The sequence below is a fragment of the Balaenoptera borealis genome, assembly GCF_965194805.1.
Source record: "Balaenoptera borealis genome assembly, chromosome: X".
Lineage (NCBI taxonomy): Eukaryota > Metazoa > Chordata > Mammalia > Artiodactyla > Balaenopteridae > Balaenoptera > Balaenoptera borealis.
The window spans coordinates 2571901-2590481 of record NC_138881.1 but is presented as its reverse complement, the minus strand read 5'-3'; the positions used below and the strand labels follow the sequence as shown (position 1 = coordinate 2590481).

Genomic DNA, 18581 nt, shown 5'->3' with positions numbered 1-18581 from the left:
TGACAGGTGGGGGGAATTCTTGGTGCAGGGGCCACGGGTCAGCCAAGAGGCTGGGACATGGGGAGGAATCGGAGTCCAGCGTGGACGCAAGGCTGGACTTGGGTGGGAGCTCCAGCATTGATGCTGGTGTGTAACTCAGGAGGAGGAGGAGGAGGAGATGGGAACGGGCCCCCAGGGCACCTCTGGGGAGGTTAGATGGACACACTGTGCGCCCGGGTACCTCGGAGGGTGCACTTCCCTGTGCGTTCAGCTGGGGACTGGGGTGCGAGGACGGAGCACGAGGTCACCCCCTCGCCGCCTTCCACAGCGGTGTACTGGCCTGGCACACGCCTGAGAAGTTGGACGGGAGAGAGAGCGTTCCAGGTGGGGCAATTTCCAGGGGGCTGTCTCGGAAGAGAGAGTGAGTGGGCGGTCGTCCTTGGGAAGACATCAGATGGAGCCACCGAGTGTTGGGACCCCTGGGGACCACAACAGGGGGACCCTGGGGTGGGGGACAGCGAGACAAGTTCAGGTCACCTCGGCGGGGCGGGCGGGGGGCGCTGGTTACCATGGGGCCGGTTCGGAAAGTGGAAGGGATGTTCCAGAACCTCAGATTGTGCGGGGCGATGGGGCTCAAGAAAGGGTGACATGAGTGGCTTTCCATTTTCTCCTGTTAATGGCAGAAGTCCAGCTTTACTGCAGCATCTGGAGAAATTGTGACCAACTTTAAAGTTAGGTGTCTCCAGCTAAATGAGGCTGACTTTTAAGTTAATTAAAATGCCATAGGGGAGGTGCCCACTGCAGACTTTGCAAATAAAAAACAGTAATCAAAGGTGGAAAGTGCCTCTCTGAGCTCAGAGCTGACGTCTCTGCCGCTGTGTTCCTAGTCCTTGTCAACGACGGCCACTTTTTTTTTTTTTTTTTTGCTGTTTATGGAATAATTGATTAATATGTTCTCTCGAATACATTTTTTCAATTTTAATTTTTTAATCCTGGTAAAATGTACGTCACATCAAATTTACCATCTTGACTTTTTTTTTTTTTAACATCTTTATTGGAGTGTAATTGCTTTACAGTGGTGTGTTAGTTTCTGCTGTATAACAAAGTGAATCAGCTACATGTATACATATATCCCCATATCTCCTCCCTCTTGCATCTCCCTCCCACCCTCCCTATCCCACCCCTCTAGGTGGACACAAAGCACCAAGCTGATCTCCCTGTGCTATGTGGCTGCTTCCCACTAGCTGTCTATTTCACGTTTGGTAGTGTATATATGTCCATGACATGCTCTCACTTCGTCCCAGCTTACCCTTCCCCCTCCCCGTGTCCTCAAGTCCATTCTCTAGTAGGTCTGTGTCTTTATTCCCGTCTTGCCCCTAGGTTCTTCATGACCTTTTTTTTTTTTTTTTTTAGATTCCATATATATATGCTATCATACGGTATTTGTTCTTCTTTTTCTGACTTACTTCACTCTGTATGACAGACTCTAGGTCCATCCACCTCACTACAAATAACTCAATTTCATTTCTTTTTATGGCCGAGTACTCTTCCATTGTGTATATGTGCCACATCTTCTTTATCCATTCATCTGCCATCTTGACCATTTTTAAGTGTATAATTCAGTGACATTAAGTCCATCCACATCGTGCAGCCATCCCAACCATCATCTCCAGAACCTTTTCATCTTGCAAAATTGGAACTCATGGTGCCCATGAAACACTGCGTGCCCCTCCCCCAGCGCCACCATCTACTTTCTGATGTGTATGACAACTTTAGGGACCTCCTCTGAGTGGAGTCACGCACTGTGTGTCCTTTTGGGTCTGGCTTCTCTCACTGAGCATCACGTTCTCAAGGTTCATCCACATTGTAGCCTGTATCACGATTTCCTTCCTTTTTCATGGCTGAGTAATATTCCGTTGTGTGAATGGAACACATTTGTTTATATCCATCATCCATCCATGGGCACTTGGGTTGCTTCCACCTCTTGGCTGTTGTAATGCTGCTGTGAACACAGGTGTACAGACGTCTGAGTCCCTGCTTCAACTCCTTGAGTGCATTTTCGACATCTCATTCTCTTTCCTGCCCGTGGAGAGTGCTTAAGCATTTTCTCTTCCCTTCTCTGCTTTTCTTTTTTTTTTTTTCCTCAGCTTGCCTCATTCCCTTTTCTTTCTTCCTTTGTCCCTCCGTCATCACCAGGTCACCACGTTGACAGTTTGGTATGATGCCTTCTGTCCTCCTCCCTGTGCTTAAAGAGCTCCGAGCGTGCGTGCACACACACACACAGAGTGTGGCATCCTTACAGTATATTGTACACATTTTTTTTTGCCTCTCCCTGTTTTTAACTCTGCTTCATAGAGATCCCTCCTGGGCATTTTGGGTGGACGCGTTCCAGGAGGCAGGGCAGTGGTGAGGGCGTACGGAAAGGGAGGGAGGTCTCTTAGCTTTTCCTTGGAGAGAAGCTGGGCCATGCAAGGTAGAGGTGGGGAGGACCAGGGAGTGGACGTGGTATAGGGGACGGACGTGCGTGATTGTGTGCACGTGCTCCCAAAATCATGCACTGTGGTCACGCTTGCTGCACACTAAACACTCTAGACGTCTAAGCTCAGCTTCTCACCCACACCTGCTCCTTCCGAGCTAGACTCATCCACCCAACGGGCGCCTGGTCCCTTCTGCCCAGATGTCTCTGCAGGCAGTTCAGGGTCCTCCTGTTGGAAAGGAATTTTTGAGCTTCCTCTTTGCCCCACACCTCCAATCAGTTCCTCCTTTGGGCTCCCCCCAAATGGCCCTTCCAGCTCCTGGGTCCCCCCCCCCCACCCCGGGGACTGTTTTTGATTTCTTTTTCTTTGCTTCCGTGTTCACTCTAACCAGGGATTCTGCCCTTTTCTCTTCCTTTTTTTTTTTTTTAATTCTTTGAACTATAGTTGATTTACAATATTGTGCTCGTTTCATGTGTACAGCAAAGTGATTCAGTTTTATATATTTATATAAAACTTTTTCCTATTCTTTTCCATTATAGATTATTATAAGATATTGAGTACAGTTCCCTGTGCTGTACAGTAGGTCCTTGTTGGTTATTTTATATATAGTAGTGTGTATTTGTTAATCCCAAACCCCTAGTTTTTAATCCTTCCCCCCACTTCCCCTTTGGTAACCATAAGTTTGTTTCCTGTGTCTGTGAGTCTATTTCTGTTGTGTAATTGAGTTTGTTTGTATCATATTTTAGATTCCGCATATAAGTGATATCATATGGTATTTGTCTTTCTCTGTCTGGCTTACTTCACTCAATATGATCATCCCCAGGTCCATCCATGCTGCTGCAGGTGGCATTATTTCATTCTTTTTCATGGCTCAGTGGTATTCCATTGTGTATATATGTACCACATCTTCTTTACCCATTCCTCTGTCGATGGACACTTCGGTTGCTTCCATGTCTTGGCTGTTGTAAATAGTGCTGCTGTGAACATGGGGATGCATGTATCTTTTCGAGTTGGAGTTTTCATCTTTTCCAGACCTGCCCTTTCCTCTTCTAAATCACATCTCCAAAGTCCATCTGCCTTGGTTCCTCTGGGTCCCCTCTCTTTCATCTCAGTCACCTCCCCAGGGCTCATCCACTCTTGATTGGAGACTGGGGCTTCTTTCTGACATGAAAACCCAACTGTCATCCTTTGCTTTCTCGTCCCATCAGTGACTTTCCTTCCTGCCCTCGACAAAATGCAGACTCTCTACGGTGCGTCCACAGCTCCAGGGTTTGACTGGTGCCTCAGTCTCCAACATCCCTGTGTGTCTGTCCCCAGCCTCCTTCGACCACAGATACACCTGGCCAACCCTTCCCATCTTGCTGGGACACACCCCCCTTCTGTGTTCGGTGTTTGGAGGCGGTTCCCCTGCTTCCAACCAGGCTCATAACGGGCCAAACGGGAGATGCCCTTGCCAGTGTGTCCAAGATAGGACATTGCAGGGTATGAAGTGGGTCCTTTTTTGTTTTTAAGATTTTTTTTTTTTTTTTTGCTGTGGACCATTTTTTAAGTCTTTATTGAATTTGTGACAGTATTGCTTCTGCTTTATGTTTTTTGGTGTTTTGGCTGCGAGGCATGTGGGATCTTAGTTCCCCGACCAGGGCTCGAACCCGCACCCCCTGCGCTGGAAGGCGAAGTCTCAACCACCGGACTGCCAGGGAAGTCCCCAAAGTGGGTCCTTGTCCACATGTATCCACTAAACAAAGAGAAAACCAGTGGGTGGTGAGGTCAATAAAGACGGGTGATCATGAGTTATTGGAGATGTTGCTCGGTGGTGCTAACCGTGGGTCCCATGCCTTTGAGATCCACTACACTACATGCGTGCTTTTCTCGTAGCGATGTGATAAACCTTGCTTTCTGCCCTCAAACTTTTATTATTTTTATAGACTCGGTGCAAAAGACAGTGTCCTGCAGCTGATGAGAATGACGGGATGAACAGATTGGCTGATGCAGTTTATCCTGTTTCTGATTTTCTGAACTCAAGAGTTTAATTCCTCTGTGGTCACGTGGACCCCCTCCTATCAGCCACAGGCACCAAGCGATGGCTGTAACTGTTTTTGGAATCGTGGTGTCAGGAACCGTTTGAATATTTGCTTAGTTCTGATCATTAATAATACCCAGCTCTTTACAAATTCTTTCCATATAAGAAACCTCTTAACTGGTAGAGCTTTGAAGCAAAGATGTATCGGAGGAATTTTTTTTCTTCCTTTCGATATTTATTTGATTTTGGTGATTTGGAGAAGGAAAGTGGCATCAGGGCCCTCAGGATTTGTGTTTGTTTTATAGCCATAATTTCTATTTGTTATGGGTGCCTTTATTTGAAAACTATTGCTTCTTAAGCACGCTGATGACGGATCACTTTTGCGTGTGATCTACATAGGTAAAAATGACTTATCCGCTTCATATACAGTGGCTTTCTTAGGTATGATGGTTTGTTGAAGTTTTGTTTGATTTCATTAGATATTTGTGGAACAAACATCTTCATCCATCTTTATCGGTCTGTATAGTTCTCCCCACTCTATCCCTTGTTTGTGACATTTGAGATTGTGGTACTGTGATTTATCATAAGAAATATTTATTTGGTCTTCTTCCCAGTTCCTGGCACAGAGTTCCTAAAACCCTTGAAATCTCCTAAGTGTTGAGAGCCATAAAGGGGTCTTTTGTTAGGTTTAAAGGGGTGGCTCTTGGAAAGCCCTCGGGTCACCTGTGGCTGGGGGCTGGTTACCAGGGGAACCAACTATTAGAGGTTTGGGACTGTCAGTCCCACCCTGACCTTGGGAAGCGGAGGGGGGGCTGGAGGTTGAGTTCACTTCGCAATGGCCAGTGAGTGAATCAGACCTATGTAATGAAGCCTCTGTAAAACCCCAAAAAGGTAGGGTTCAGAGAGCTTCCGTGTTGGTGAACGTGTAGAGATTTGGGGAGAGTGCAGCCTGGAGAGGGTGTCGGGGCCCCCTGCCCCCTCCCCACATCTCACCCTCTGCATCGGTCCCATCTGGCTGTTCCTGAGTTAGGTCCTCGTATAATAAACCGGTGATCTAGTGCGTAAATGTTCTTCTGATTTCTGTGAGCCGTTCTAGCAGATTAAACCCAAGGAGGTGTCATGGCAACCTTCCACCTGCAGCCGGTCGGTCAGAAGCACAGGTGACCACCTGCGCTTGCCGTCGGGGTCTTGTGGGACTGAGCCCTTTACCCCGTGGGGTCTGGTGCTAACTCTGGGTGCATAATACCAGAACTGAGTTGAATTCTAGGACACCCAGCTGGTATCCGAGAATGGCTTGACGTGTGAGGAATTGGGAGCCGGATAATAGACACTTCACCCTCAGTTGCTTCCTACATCGGTCGACCTACCCGTGGGTGAAATTGCAGTTCCCCTGGAGCCCAGGTGACGGAAAGAGAGACTGTGACCCTGGCCTCCTTCCCGACTCACCTGGTGTCCAGTCACGCTGTTTTTCGGGACTGACGCACTCCACTCACTTGCTCCACCCTGAAAGTTACCTCATTCCCCCCTCCTCACCCCATCTGGGTCCTGTCCTCATGTCCCCGCGTTGTTCATTATCTGATGCTCCTGAGACTTGAGGTGAGCTTGCCTTGGAACCTTGTGACGCGTTGTTCTCCAGAGTTGAGAATACGTCAGGGCAGGTTCTTATCCTGATGGTGGGTGTGTGGGAGCAGTTACAGAAGATACGCAAAGAATGAGTTGCCTAGCAGCTCACTGATGACCTCTGGGTGGGTGTATGTGTGTGTGTGTGTGTGTGTGTGTGTGTGTGTGCGTGCGCATTGGAGCAGAGGAGAGAGAGGATTATATATATTTCTCCTACCTTTTCAACCCAATTCACAGCTGTAGAAAATGGTAGTGCCCTTGCTTAGATATGATTGACCGTTTCACGTCTTCTTAAGGGCTCAGTGCGGCCCCGAAATCCCAGAATACCAGGCGTTTCCGGATGAGTTCCAGTTAGGTTGGCCATCCGCCCTGCCCCAGAGAAACTCAGCAAGTCACCACTTTACGTAGAGGTTCCGTGTACAAGTTCACCAGTCAGGTGTCAGGATCCTAGAACAGCGGTCGCCAACCTTTCTGGCCCCAGGGACCGGTTTTGTGGAAGACAGTTTTTCCACGGACGGTGTGTGTGTATGGTGGGCTTCAGGTGGTAATGCGAGCGATGGCGAGTGATGGGGGGGCGGCAGATGAAGTCATGGGGAGCAGCTTATCTCCTGCTGTGCGGCCCGGTTCCTAACAGGACGCGGACCAGTACCGTGGCCTGGGGGTTGGGGGCCCCTGCCCTAGAACGCATTTCCCCGTCAGAACCGCAAAGCCCTGGCTGGGTTCTAAGCTCGCCCACAAAACGCAGCGAGGCTGTCGTGCGTTTGGGGTACCGTGCGCTTCTATTCAAGCATCACGGCACGGAACGTCCTTGCCATACACATCGGTATGTGGACCAGAGAAGGAGGGCGGGCGGCCCAAAGATAACGGCCCATCTCGATTTTAAACGATGGAAGGAAGATGGACGTCTGGTCAGACGATTTCTCCAGAAAGCCATGTCGGGGAGGAAGACATTTTCCTTACCCTTCTAGGCTCTTCTGGCTGGTCTAAGAATGAAATGGACGTGAGACAGATGAACAGGAGAAAGTCACACAAAAGTTGAATCCCCTGGACGCGCGGGAGAGACCCAGGAAAACGGAGTCACTCACAAAAATGGTCCAGACCCTCATCTTAAATGCTGTCATCTTCAGCTAAAGACGAAAGAGCCTGTTGGGGTAGTGGCTTGGGACTTCAGAGGGGAGGAAGGCCGTTGACATGGAGACGGAAAAGAAGAAGGTTGGTAAACAAGTGTTTGCTGCGCCTGCAGAGAGAGTGGGACACAGGGTGGCCCCTGATCTCCAGGCCGTGCTGTTCCCCCGCCACAGGTGGCCCGTGTCACGGGCAGACGTCTCTGGTGAGGACAGAGATTCCAGGAGCTGCTTCTCCGTCTAAATTCTTTTAGGCTTTTAGCGAGAAGGTCAGAGTTTCTTTGTTGGGTCTTTGGGCCTTGATTGTTTTCAGCTCGAAATAATCCGCGTGACAAAGAGATACTTCGGGGGGGGGGCAAAGTTGTCTTCCACGCCAGTAGCAATAGCCACAACCCGCAACCCCAAAGCCTTCTACCTGCATCCTGTGTTCCCTCAAGTCTCAACACTGCACATCTTGAGACTTTGAGCTGTAAGATGTGAGAAGGGGAACAGGACAGAGATGCACGGCTGTCAGGAACTGGGAGAGAAGCAACGCCCAGACGTGGCCGCCACTGTGCTTCTCACAGACAGGATCCCGGGCCGTCTCTGACTCCGAGAGACAGACATCAACGAGGAACACCGAGAAAGAATGGCATGTATAACAACCCTATCGGAGGGTAGCCGTCATCCCCCAGCTGCACCTGTCATGCAGAGTCTGCACGTGTAAACGTGCATGTAGAGAAAGCCTTTTGTAACGCGTGGCCCATACTGTGCGAAGACATATAAGCCGTAGTGCTTAACAAAACAGCCATTCATTTGAACGTCAGAATAGTGTGTTGTCCTTTTTTAAAAGGCTTCCCTTTGGCATAGAAAAGATGTTCACATCTACGACGGGGGGCATTTTTCCTCTCTGCAGCCCATCTTTTTTTTTTTCTAATTTGACCGCACGCACCGCAAGACTTACGGGGATCTTAGTTCCCCAACCAGGAATTGAATCCGTGCCCTCGGCAGTGAAAGTGCCAAGTCCTGACCACTGGACCGCCCGGGAAGTGTCCCCCATCTTTTTATTTAGTGCATAAACTTATACCTTCCTGACCACTGCCGCACTTGGTTATTGCTTTGTGATTTTCCTTCCAGCTAGTTTTTGGGTCATTGCAAACTATCTCCTCCAATGCTCTGTGGATATATTGATACGGTTTATTACAGGCAGATCTCAGAGATAACGGTGGGTTCTGTTCCAGAGCACCACAGTAAAGCAAATAGCGCCGTAAAGCGAGTCACACAAAGTTTTTGGTTTCCCAGCGCATCTCAAAGTTATGTTTACGCTGGACTGTAGTCTGTTAAGTGTGCAGTACCGTTATGTCTAAAAAAGCAACGTGGGTGCCATAGTGAAAAACACTTTACTGGTAAACATGGCTCACCATCCTGTGAGCCTTCCGTGACTTGCTCTTTTGCGATAGAAACACCCAAAATCACAGATCGCCACACTAACGAAAAGGTTTGATGTATCGCGAGAATTACCAAAAGGGGACCCAGACACACAAAGTGAGCAAATGGTGTTGGAAAAATGGTGCCCATAGAGTTGCTCGCGGAATAGGGTTGTCACAGACCTTCCACTTGTTAAAAATGCGGTGTGTGCAAAGCACACTGAAACGAGGTGTGCCTGTACTTTTCTTTATTGTTTTGGAAGCAGGCAAGACCGTCTGGTGGATGGTGCCCTGAGCACCGCCCCCCCCCCCCCAAGGAGGCCGGGTCCTCCGCGCAATCTTTGTGTTCACGGAAGCCCAGATGGACGCAGCTCTTTGGGACCAGCCTGGGAGGGCAGCACAGTGTCCTGAGCAGAGAAGATGCCCGGGCTGGGGCGTCGCGGATCAGGTACCGTTGGCACGGTAGCCTGACGTTGGTTCACATCATCCTCTGTGTGTCCCGATCCTGCAGGGGGACCCTTATGTGCTTGTGCGTCAGTCACGCTTCTGTGTCCTAAATCCGCTCAAAAACAGAGGCCTTACTTCCAAAGAGCGTTTCTCTTTTTTTCTACATCTTTTTTTTTTTTTTTAACATCTTTATTGGAGTATAACTGCTTTACTACAATGGTGTATGAGTTTCTGCTGTACCACAAAGTGAATCAGCCATACATATCTACATCTCCTTTACAGGCAAACTTTCTTCTCCATCAGTGCGTATCTCCCCAGGATGTAGTTGTTGCTTTTCCTCTTTGCCATGACCTCTAAAATTCATTCAGGACTCTGTCTTCTTCTCGCATCCATATTCTTCTTTTCTCCTCAGTTTCTCGCTGCTGCCTTTTCTTCCGTGAACAGAGCCGATCAACGCCTTTCTAGGGATGATGTGTCTCTTCTGACTCTCTGGGGACATCTCCTACCCGTCGTTGCTTAGAAATCTCTTACTTTGGGGTTTTGTGAATGGCCACCTTTCCCAGCAGGCGTCTGGGAGGCCATCGTGAATGGACTGGAAATTTGCAGTCTTGATGACAGCCCTGGGGCCACTGAACCGGGTGTGATCCCTGCGGTGTGCCCACCCCGTGTGAGTCTGCTCGGGCTGTGAGACAAACACCCCAGATGGCACGGCTGGAGCCGCAGATTTATTAGCGCGTGTTTGGGGAGGTTGGAAGTCTGAAGTCAGGATGTCGGCCTTGTGGGTGCCCTTTGAGACCGTGGAGACGGCCCTCTCCTCCCTGTGTCCTCCCAGGGTCGTCCCTCTGTGTGTGTCTGTGTCCTGATCTCCTCCTCTTACAGGGACACCCGTCCTATGGGATCAGGGCCACACCCTAGTGACCTCATTGTACCTTCATCCCTTCTTTAAAAACTGTGTTTCCTAATAGAATCACCTCCTGAGGTCCTGGGGTGAGGACTTAACATATGAATTTGAGGGTTGGGGACACAATTCAGCCCGTAACAAGCTGTTCACCAGTTTATTATCAAAAGCTGGTATTTACTCTTGGCCATTCTGAGACCTTTGCACATCTACAGGATAGCCATCCCGCAGCATTGTGTCTCCCTGTATCCTAACATCTGCGTGTACCTGAATCTTAACGTCTGCCTATACGTGTCTAAACGTGTGTCTGTACACGTAACATAACATCATCTGTGCCACATCTTAGCACATGGAATGGGGACCTGTACCCATAACATGGATCTCTGCCAAACCTTAACATGTGTCCACACACGTATCTCGACATCTGTTCACCTATACGAGTATCTTAACATCCACCTAGAGATCGATCTTAACGTGTATTTATACACATAACGTGACATCTGTCTATGCCATGTCTTAACATGTATCTGTACCAATAACATCGCTCTCTACCAAGTCTTAACATCGCCCCACACACAGATGCGGGCATCGGTCCGTCTGTATGAGTATCTTAACATCTACCTAGGGATGTATCTTTTTTTACAAAATAATCATCTGTTTATGTGTTGGTTTTTCTGTTCTAATACCTATAGACATATCTTAACATCGATCTCTACCAAATCTTAACATCTGTCCACACACGTCTTGCGTCTGTCCGTGTATATGAGTATCCTAACATGGACCTAGAGATATATCTTTTTTTTTAAAGATTTAATTGAAGTAGAGTTGATTTACAATGTCGTGTTAATTTCTGCCGCACAGCAAATTGATTCCGTTATACGTATATTTGCATTCTTTATCATATTCTTTTCCATTATGGTTTATTGCAGGAGATTGAATAGAGTTCCCTGTGCTCTACAGTAGGACCTTGTTGTTTATCCATTCTCTATATAATAGTTTGCATCTGCTAACCCCAGACTCCCACTCCATCCCTCCCCCACCCCCCTCCCCCTTGGCAACCACCAGTCTGTTCTCTGTGTCTGTGAGTCTGTTTCTGTTTTGTAGATGAGTTCATTTGCGTCTCATTTTAGATTCCACGTGTAAGTGATATCATATGGTATTTGTCGTCCTCTGTCTTACTTCACTTAGTATGATCATCTCTTACCTAGAGATATATCTTAACATGACCTGTTCATGTAACACGACCTCCTTCTAAGTGCCATCTCAGCATCCGTCCATCCCTGTCCCTTTCTGTCCATCCGAGGCGCGGCCCTCACTCCCGCTCTGGTCCCGCAGGTTCTGGACGGGGCACGATGACCGCTTCCTGTACATGCTGATGGAGTTCGTGCCGGGTGGTGAGCTCTTCAGCTACCTGCGCAACCAGGGCCGCTTCTCCAGCTCCACTGGGCTCTTTTACTCCGCGGAGATCGTCTGTGCGATCGAGTACCTGCACTCCAAGGAGATCGTCTACAGGGACCTGAAGCCGGAGAACATCCTTCTGGATAGAGACGGTCACATCAAGCTCACTGACTTCGGGTTCGCCAAGAAACTGGTGGACAAGTAAGTGAACATTTCCCCCGTTTTCCCACCTTCCCGTCCCCTGCCTCTGGCAGCGTGCTCTGTGTCCTCTGCGCTGTGACTTCCTTTTTCTTTAGATTCCACATAGAAGTGACATTGTATGGTATTTGTCTTTCTCTGTCTGACTCACTTCACTCAGTATGACAATCTCCAGGTCCAACCACGGTGCTGCAGATGGCATGATTTCATTCTTTTTCATGGCTGCATAATATTCCATTATATATATATATATTTATACACATACATACATATACATATATACCACATCTTTATCCATTCATCTGTCAATGGACATTGAGGTTGCTTCCATGTCCTGGCTATCATAAACAGTGCTGCAATGAACACTGGGGGGCATGTATCTTTTCGAATTAGAGTTTTCTCCAGATATATACCCAGGAGGGGATTGCTGGATCACATGGTAGCTCTATCTTTAGTTTTCTGAGGAACCTCCATCCTGTTCTCCATAGTGGCTGCAGCAGTTTACATTCCCACCAACAGTGCACGTGCGTTCCCTTTTCTCCACACCCTCACCAGCTCATGTTACGGCTTGTCTTTCTGATAAGAGCCATTCCGACAGGTGTGAGGGGATAGCTCTCAAGTTAGCTTTCGTTTTTATCGCATGTTCCGTGCACGTACGGGGAGTCCAGGAGCTTTCTCCCCGCACTCTCCCTTCCATTTTCCACTCAGCTCTGCTCAGACAGACCTTCATCTCCTGGGCACCTTCCAAAATTCTGCTGCTGTTGACACCTGGTTCCTTTTTAGTCCTGGTGGATCACATGTTGTACAGTTTCCTTCCATCGTTCTTCATTGTCTTTTTTGGGAGGGGGCAGAGCTGAATTCCTTTAATCCACCACCTTTGAGCAGGAAGGATTATGCCTTTAAACATTTTGACATCGTCTTTATGTCGGGTTTTTTTTTAAACTTATATCTTTTCATTTCTTATAACAACAAAACACCAAAAGAGTCCTTTTGCTGAGCAAATGCATGATGAGTTTGACTGTTCTCCTGTGTCAATACAGGTGCAGTACCTGCGCTATTTATAAATACGTGTTTGAGATGAATTCCACAATATAGATTTCCAAAAGTGGGATTACTGGGACAGATATTCTGAGAAACATTGTTAGCACCAAAAAGTTGATGTCATGAAGAATAATAAAATAAAATAAAATCTTACATAATTCAATATAAAATACCTTTTGGATTAATTCGCCCCAAGGATCCTGAATGCTCTGTTTACCTGGGGAGAAGTGTTTATAATGAATGTGTATCATCCTATAATTTAGAGCTTAGAAAAGGACAGCATGTGGGATAAGTAAGGCTGATGTACTTGCAAAGCCATATGTGTTGCGTTTTCACGACTCTTTCAGTTTATAAACAGCACGCTCTTTCTACTGGGAACGACGCTGCCCGAGATGTAGAGAATAAAAGCGTTAACTGTTAGTGTTTTCAATCCCATGCAGTTAAGCGAGGAGGACCCCTTACATGAAGCGCTGGGGGCTTCCCTCGGGGTCTAAAGGTATGGTTTTGAGCTCAGTTCTAGATTTTTATTCCAAAGAAAGGAGTCAGACCCGAAGTGGCTAAAGCTGGGGCCAGGGGCAGGGTTGGTGGGGGACATAGAACTTTCTTATTTTCCATGTTGGCAGTCTCTCATCCTTTACATCACACATTTGTTTTCTAGGTTTTTGGTTTGTTTTGGTTTTGGGTGATTTTGCTGTGGTTTTTGTTTTATTGTTGTTTTTTAATCCTCTAAGAAAACGTAAGCTTTTCTCCCTGTATCCCCAATTGCCCACCCCATCAGCTGATACAATTAGGCGTTGAGTAGAGACACCCAGACAGAGGGGGAGACACAATGGACTCTACTTTTTCTTTCTTTTTTCAAAAATGTGTTTTATTGAAGTAGAGTTGATTGACAATGTTGTGTTTATTTCTGCTGTGCAGCAAAGTGATTCCGGTTCTGCATATATATGCATTCTTTCTCATATTCTTTTCTATGATGGTTTATCCCAGGAGATTGAATAGAGTTCCCTGGGCTCTGAAGTAGGACCTTGTTGTTTATCTGTCCTATATACACTAGTTTGCATCTGCTAACCCCAGACTCCCACTCCCTTCCTCCCCCACCCCCTCCCGCTTGGCAACTACCAGTCTGTTCTTTATGCCGGTGTGGACTCTACTTTTTCTGATACCGTCACAGCTGCTGATAATACCTGCTGTCATACAGCACTTCATTTTGACGGACCAAAGATGTATGTTTTGTTTCTCCGGACAATTTTAGTAATTTAAGTTCCTAAAATTTCTGTCTAGAGTAGTGCTGTCCAATACAAGTCCAACGTAGACCTCATGTATTACTTCACATTTTTAAGTAGCCATGTTTTTAAAGGTAAAACAGGTATAGCTTATTTTGTTCATAAAGTCGATTTAATTCAATATATCCCAGATAGGATCGCTTCAACGTATCATCAGTATCAGCACTGAGAGACTATGTGAATTTTTGCAACTGAGGTTTTGAACTTCCACGTGCCTTTTGTCCTTTGGTGCATGCGTCTCAGGGAGGGTGCTAAATGTTCATCAGAAACACTTGATCTGTATTTAGCGTCCGTAACACTTAACAGCTGGAAAAAAAAGTAGATTCACGTGCCCAAGCTCTCCAGAAATAGTTAAAAGTTTTTCAGTCGCTGCATCGAGTATGGGTTGTTAAATTGAATGTTCAAATTAATTAAAATTTTAGAATTTCAGTACCTCTGTACTTTTAAAAGTGCTCAGATGCCACATGCAGCCAGTAGCTCCCATCTTGGGAAGTAGACCTGGAAAATACACCCGTAGCGTCCTATTCCGTGACGAGATGGGGTTGGTTCACGTGATACCTGTGTCCCTCACGTCGTAGAAACAGCCCCATTTGTGGGAAACGATTTGGGAGCTGTTTTACACTAAATGATTCATCTCTGATGGTTTTTAGAGAGGGGCTATCCTAGGATCGCTTTTATGATGCAGTTATTTTTTTTTAATTAATTTTTATTGGAGTAGAGTTGCTTTACAGTGTTGTGTTGGTTTCTGCTGTACAGCAAAATGAATCAGCTATACATACACCTATATCCCCTCATTTTTGGATTTCCTTCCCGTTTAGGTCACCACAGCATTGAGTAGAGTTCCCTGTGCTATACAGTAGGTTCTCATTAGTTATCTATTTTATACATAGTATCAATAGTGTATATATGTCCATCCCAATCTCCCAATTCATACCACACCCCTCCTTCCCCCTTGGTATCCATACATTTGTTCTCTACATCTGTGTCTCTATTTCTGCTTTGCAGATAAGTTCATCTGTACCATTTTTGTAGATTCCACATATATGCATTAATCTACGATGTTTGTTTTTCTGACTTACTTCACTCTGTATGACAGTCTCTAGGTCCATCCATGTCTCTACAAATGACCCAGTTTCGTTCTAGGATGCTGTTAAATGCAATCTGATTTTCCCCTATAGAATTTCATCTATTGCATGGCTAAGAATAAAATGGGATGGTTTTACGTAGAAGAGTGTGAAGACTTTATATAGTTTTAAAAATTGGTTTTATGGCATTGGTGCTGCCCCCTATTGGTAACATGTGGTATATAGTCCACCTGGTAGTTTTTTTTTTTTTTTAATCATTTTATTTGGAAGCCCTGATTCAAACAAACCACCAATAAAATGTTTCACAAATTCACTCGGTGATAAGTTTGGCCAACCATCATCATTTTACAGCTGAGAAATCTGAGGCCCTGAGAGGTAAGGTGGTTTGCATGCAACCCCACAATTGCCAGGTGGTAGTACCTTATGGCTTGCAGGTTAACTTTATTTCCCTTACCAAGAGCCTCTGTTATCGGAAGCACCTCAGAGGGGCAGTTAGGAATGAAGAGTAGATATGGGGACCACTTGCCTCTGCCGGACCCCTGTGTCTGCCACTCTCCAGCTGGTGAGATTGAGTACATTGTAATCACCCCGTGTGCCTTGGTTTTGCTCATCTGCGTAATGAGAATTGTTCCTACCCTGTAGGGCGATTGGTAACAATGGATGGGTCTGCTCATTGGAAAGGATTTCCTAAGAACGGTTCCTATCATGTAGTAAACATTGAGTAGACAGTAGGTGCTTCTGACTTTATCATGCCCACCCTCACATCATCGTCACCAACATCGCCACCACTGTCATCACCATTGTCATCTCCATAGTTATCACCTCCATCTCCATTACCACCATCATCATCACCATCATTATCACCATCATCATCACCATCATCACCACCATCACCATCACCACCATCATCACCACCACCATCATCACCATCATCACCACCATCACCACCATCACCATCATCACCATCATCATCATCATCACCATCATCATCACCATCATCACCACTATCATCACCATCATCACCACCACCATCATCATCACCATCATTATTACCGTCATCATCACCATCATCATCATCACCACTATCATCACCATCATCATCACCATCATCATCATCACCATCATCATCGCCATTATCACAATCGCCATCATCAACATCAGTGTTGTAATGACCGTCGTCATCATCAGTGCCATCATCACCATCATCATCTCCATAATTATCACCTTCATCACCACCATCACCATCATCACCATCACCTTCATGATCACCACCATTGCTCTGGACTGAACTTGTGTTCCTCCAAAATTCATGTCTTGAAGTTCCAGCCCCCATTGTGGCTGTATTTGGAGATCATGTTGTTCAGAATTAATTAAGGTCAAATGAGGTCATGACAGTGGGGTCCTAATCCCATAGGATTGGTGACCTTATAAGAAATGTATTTCTTCCAGTTCTGGAAGTCCATGAGCAGGATGCTGGCTGATTTGGTTCCTAGTGAGGCTGTCTTCCTGGCTTGTAGGTGGCCTCCTTCTAATACAGTAGAGAGATCTCTCTCTCTTCCTCTTCTTTTAACACGAGTCATTGGATTAGTCCCAGTCTTAACCTGATTATATCTGCAAGACCCTATTTCCAAATACATTCACAGATACTGGAGTCTAGGACTTTCGTGGAGGGAACACTATTCAACTCAGTGGAGATGCAGTGAAAGGCAGTGGGGAGTAGGAACACATGAGCAATGGGACATCTATTTCACAGAGCGTACTTGGATGACGGTCTCCCACCCCCAGTTGTGGTGGAACTGGTAACAGTGAGAAAACTGAGAACGGCGGGTGTCACTTTGCCCTCTCTTCAAGAGCCAAGTGAGCAGAAACGATAAGACCAGGGGCATCGATCATTCACAGCCTGGACCAGCACTCTCCCAGTAACATCCACCACTGTCTGCCTTGTCTTAACATAGTTACTGCAGTATGAAGTTCTTTCTAGCAATTTATGACTCTACATCCAAGAAGCATGGGGGCTTTTTGCAGGAAGCTTTTTTAAGTATAAAGAGAGTTCTCTTAAAAGGAGAAGACTGCTTCCACCTTGCAGTAATCGTCTGCTATGAACCTGGGGGTACAAATGTTTGTTAGAGCCCTGCTTTCAATTCTTTGGGGGCATTAACCAAGGACTGAAGTTTCTGGGACTTACGGAAATTCTCTTTAACTTTTTAGGGAACTGCAGTACTGTTTGAAATCTAAGGCTTTAAGAACGCTTACTGCAGTCTGAAGCTCTTTCTAGCAGTTTATGCCTCTCTACATCTGAGAAGCCTGGGGGCTTTTTGGAGAAAGCTTTTACTTGAATGAAGGGTCAGGCTACCTGAGTTTACTGAGAAACTGGAAAGTCATACAGCCTTCAATCTGTGCCCCATACCCCAGGATGAAGCGAGGGAGAGACTCACCTTTCCACATGTAAGCGGAGACACCACACCTAACACAGATACAATTATCTACACCCTCCTCCACCTGGTGAGGACATCAGCTAAGCGCCAGGCTTCCAGCTAGATTCAGGCAACCGTGGATGTGCCCCACCTGGGAATATAGCATTAATGGGCCAGTACCGGATCGTTCAGCAGAATTAAAAGAATTTCATGAGCCAAAGCAACGAGGGTTGACTTTGAGTTGACTCAGCTGGGTGTGGCGGGAAGAAAGGTGCTCCTAAGCTTAAGTCTTGGGGACAGGAAACTCGTAGCTGGACCGCCAGGTGGTTCTGTGCACCCTGACGGGATGTCACTTGAAAAAGCCCAGCAGGTAGTGTGAGCCCCTTCCCGCTCGACTCCGTGTGGGAAGAACCCACGTCTCCCATCTCCTTTCCTTCTTGGAACTTGCGGCTACCTGCTGCACCCGAATTCCTGGCTGGTTACCGGACCATACAATCTCTATCTGCGCCAACGCAAGGTGACCCCATTCCTTCCATAGGATTTGAAATTGGAATGGTACTTTGTATCACAGGGGGTTCTAGGGAAATGGGAAAGAGTCTATCGTGTGAAAAAAGAATCAGAGATCGGGAATGGAGAGGTGTCATGGGGAAGGGAAGCAGGGACCCAAGAGCACCTTTGGGTGGGTTCCTGGAGAGAGCTGAAGACCCCCGCCCAAGACCCCCAACACTCCAGTGGACCTGGGGAGGGCTCGGGCCAGATGCACCGCTCACACAGCAGGGTCAGCGTGAGCTCGATGATGGGCAGAGAAAGAGAGAGAGTGGGCAAACATATCAGTGAGCACACACTGTTGCTTTCTTTACATTAAACCTGCAAGGTAAGGGTTTCTTCTATCCGTGCTTCATCATTGCATCTCTTGTTGGAGGAGTTCTTTGCAAAGGATATTTTCTCCCTCCTAAGATGCCGTTCCTTTCTGCCAGTCTACACACAGGTGCCAGACACGACGGCAACAGTAGGCAACCCGGGCACATGTGGTCTGGACCTGGGCTGCAGCCCGGAGCTGCTAAGTGGCTGTCCCAGCGACATGCTCCTTGGCAGGAGTGTGCCAGCTGGACGTGGTTCACACACGGCTCTGTCTGGACTTACTGGTCCCGGATCCTTTCCAAACCCGCCCTTGGTCCAGCTTCTGCTGAG

At 47.0% G+C, this 18581-nt stretch overlaps 1 protein-coding gene across 3 annotated transcripts in view; it reads left to right on the top strand.

Moving 5' to 3' along the window:
- The window catches only part of PRKX (protein kinase cAMP-dependent X-linked catalytic subunit), an 84596-nt gene that overhangs the window by 38323 nt on the left and 27692 nt on the right, over nt 1–18581 (top strand). For 2 of the 3 annotated variants that reach the window (XM_082375821.1, XM_082375820.1), the window contains exon 3: nt 11307–11570. The exons of the other annotated variant lie outside the window; for it this stretch is intronic. In XM_082375821.1, the coding sequence (XP_082231947.1) occupies nt 11307–11570 (264 nt within the window). The remainder of the gene's footprint in view (nt 1–11306; nt 11571–18581) is intronic. 3 annotated transcript variants of the gene reach the window in all.